This window comes from Suncus etruscus, chromosome 20 (genome assembly GCF_024139225.1).
Source record: "Suncus etruscus isolate mSunEtr1 chromosome 20, mSunEtr1.pri.cur, whole genome shotgun sequence".
Taxonomy (NCBI): Eukaryota; Metazoa; Chordata; class Mammalia; order Eulipotyphla; family Soricidae; genus Suncus; species Suncus etruscus.
In genome coordinates, this window is record NC_064867.1 from 43,372,794 (window position 1) to 43,373,833 (window position 1,040).

General features: G+C 60.5%; 1 protein-coding gene across 1 annotated transcript; it reads left to right on the top strand.

The window, feature by feature from the left end:
• On the top strand, positions 1 to 634 carry RNF227 (ring finger protein 227). Its single transcript, XM_049766193.1, has 2 exons — positions 1 to 487; positions 576 to 634. Exons 1-2 carry the CDS (start codon positions 1 to 3, stop codon positions 632 to 634), a joined length of 546 nt encoding a protein of 181 aa, XP_049622150.1.
• The last annotated feature ends 406 nt before the right edge of the window (positions 635 to 1,040 follow it).

A 1,040-nucleotide genomic window follows, 5' to 3' on the forward strand; every position in this document is an offset into this window, starting at 1 on the left:
ATGCAGCTCCTCATGCGGGTGCCCTCGGTGCCTGAACACGGCGAGCTCGATTGCAGCATCTGCTACAGGCCCTACGACCTGGAAGGCCGCGCGCCCCGTCGCTTGCCCGGCACTGCGAGGGCACGCTGCGGCCATACGCTCTGTACTGCCTGCCTGCGCGAAATGGCGGCCGGAAGTGGGCCTGCGGCGCGCGTTGTGCGCATGCGCCGTGTGGTCACGTGCCCCTTCTGCCGCGCCGTCACGCCGCTCCCACGCGGAGGCAGCGTTGAGGACGTCGACGTCGACCCGGAAGTGTATGCCAGGGTGCAGCGGGAACTGCAGGATGCAGAAGGGAGATCCCTGGAAGGAGCAGGAGAAGGAGTGCATGGCCCTGAGGAGCCCACAGAGCCCACAGAGCCCAGGAGCTCGGGCTGGCGCGCCCTGAGGAGACTCTGGGGCAGCTTCCAGGCCTCCTCAAGACGCTGGAGACGCCCTCTGCCCTGCCATGGTGTGTGGGGGGGACTAAAGGCCTGGTGCAAGAGAGGTTGCATCCACTCAACTATTCCTTCATTTTTGTTCTCTCTTCCCTCCTTTAGTGCTCTACTGCCCCGAGATGAAGGACTTGGCCCAACACATGACGCGCTGCACGCTGTGACAGAACCTGACAGACCCAATGGAGGAGCCAGCAGGAAGAATGTCAAGGCCCAAGGCAGGTTTTTAGGAGCTGCTTTGTTCAGATGGACAGATGACAGAGACCTGAAGGATGCCCCCCACCAACCCTCAATGGCTACTTGGTCTTGGGGCTGAGATCAAGTGCAGAGGTCTACCTTTGTACCCCAGGTTGGCTGATGGGGCAGTTGAGCCTAGACAGGAGGGGATGCCTGCCTGGAGGGGTACTGATGCTAAAAAGTTTAGGTTCTCCAGGCCGGAGAGATAGCATGGAGGTAGTAGGGTGTTTGCCTTGCATGCAGAAGAATGGTGGTTCGAATCTCAGCATCCCATATGGTCCTCCAGAACCTGCCAGGAGTGAATTCTGAGCATAGTGCCAGGAGGAACCCCTG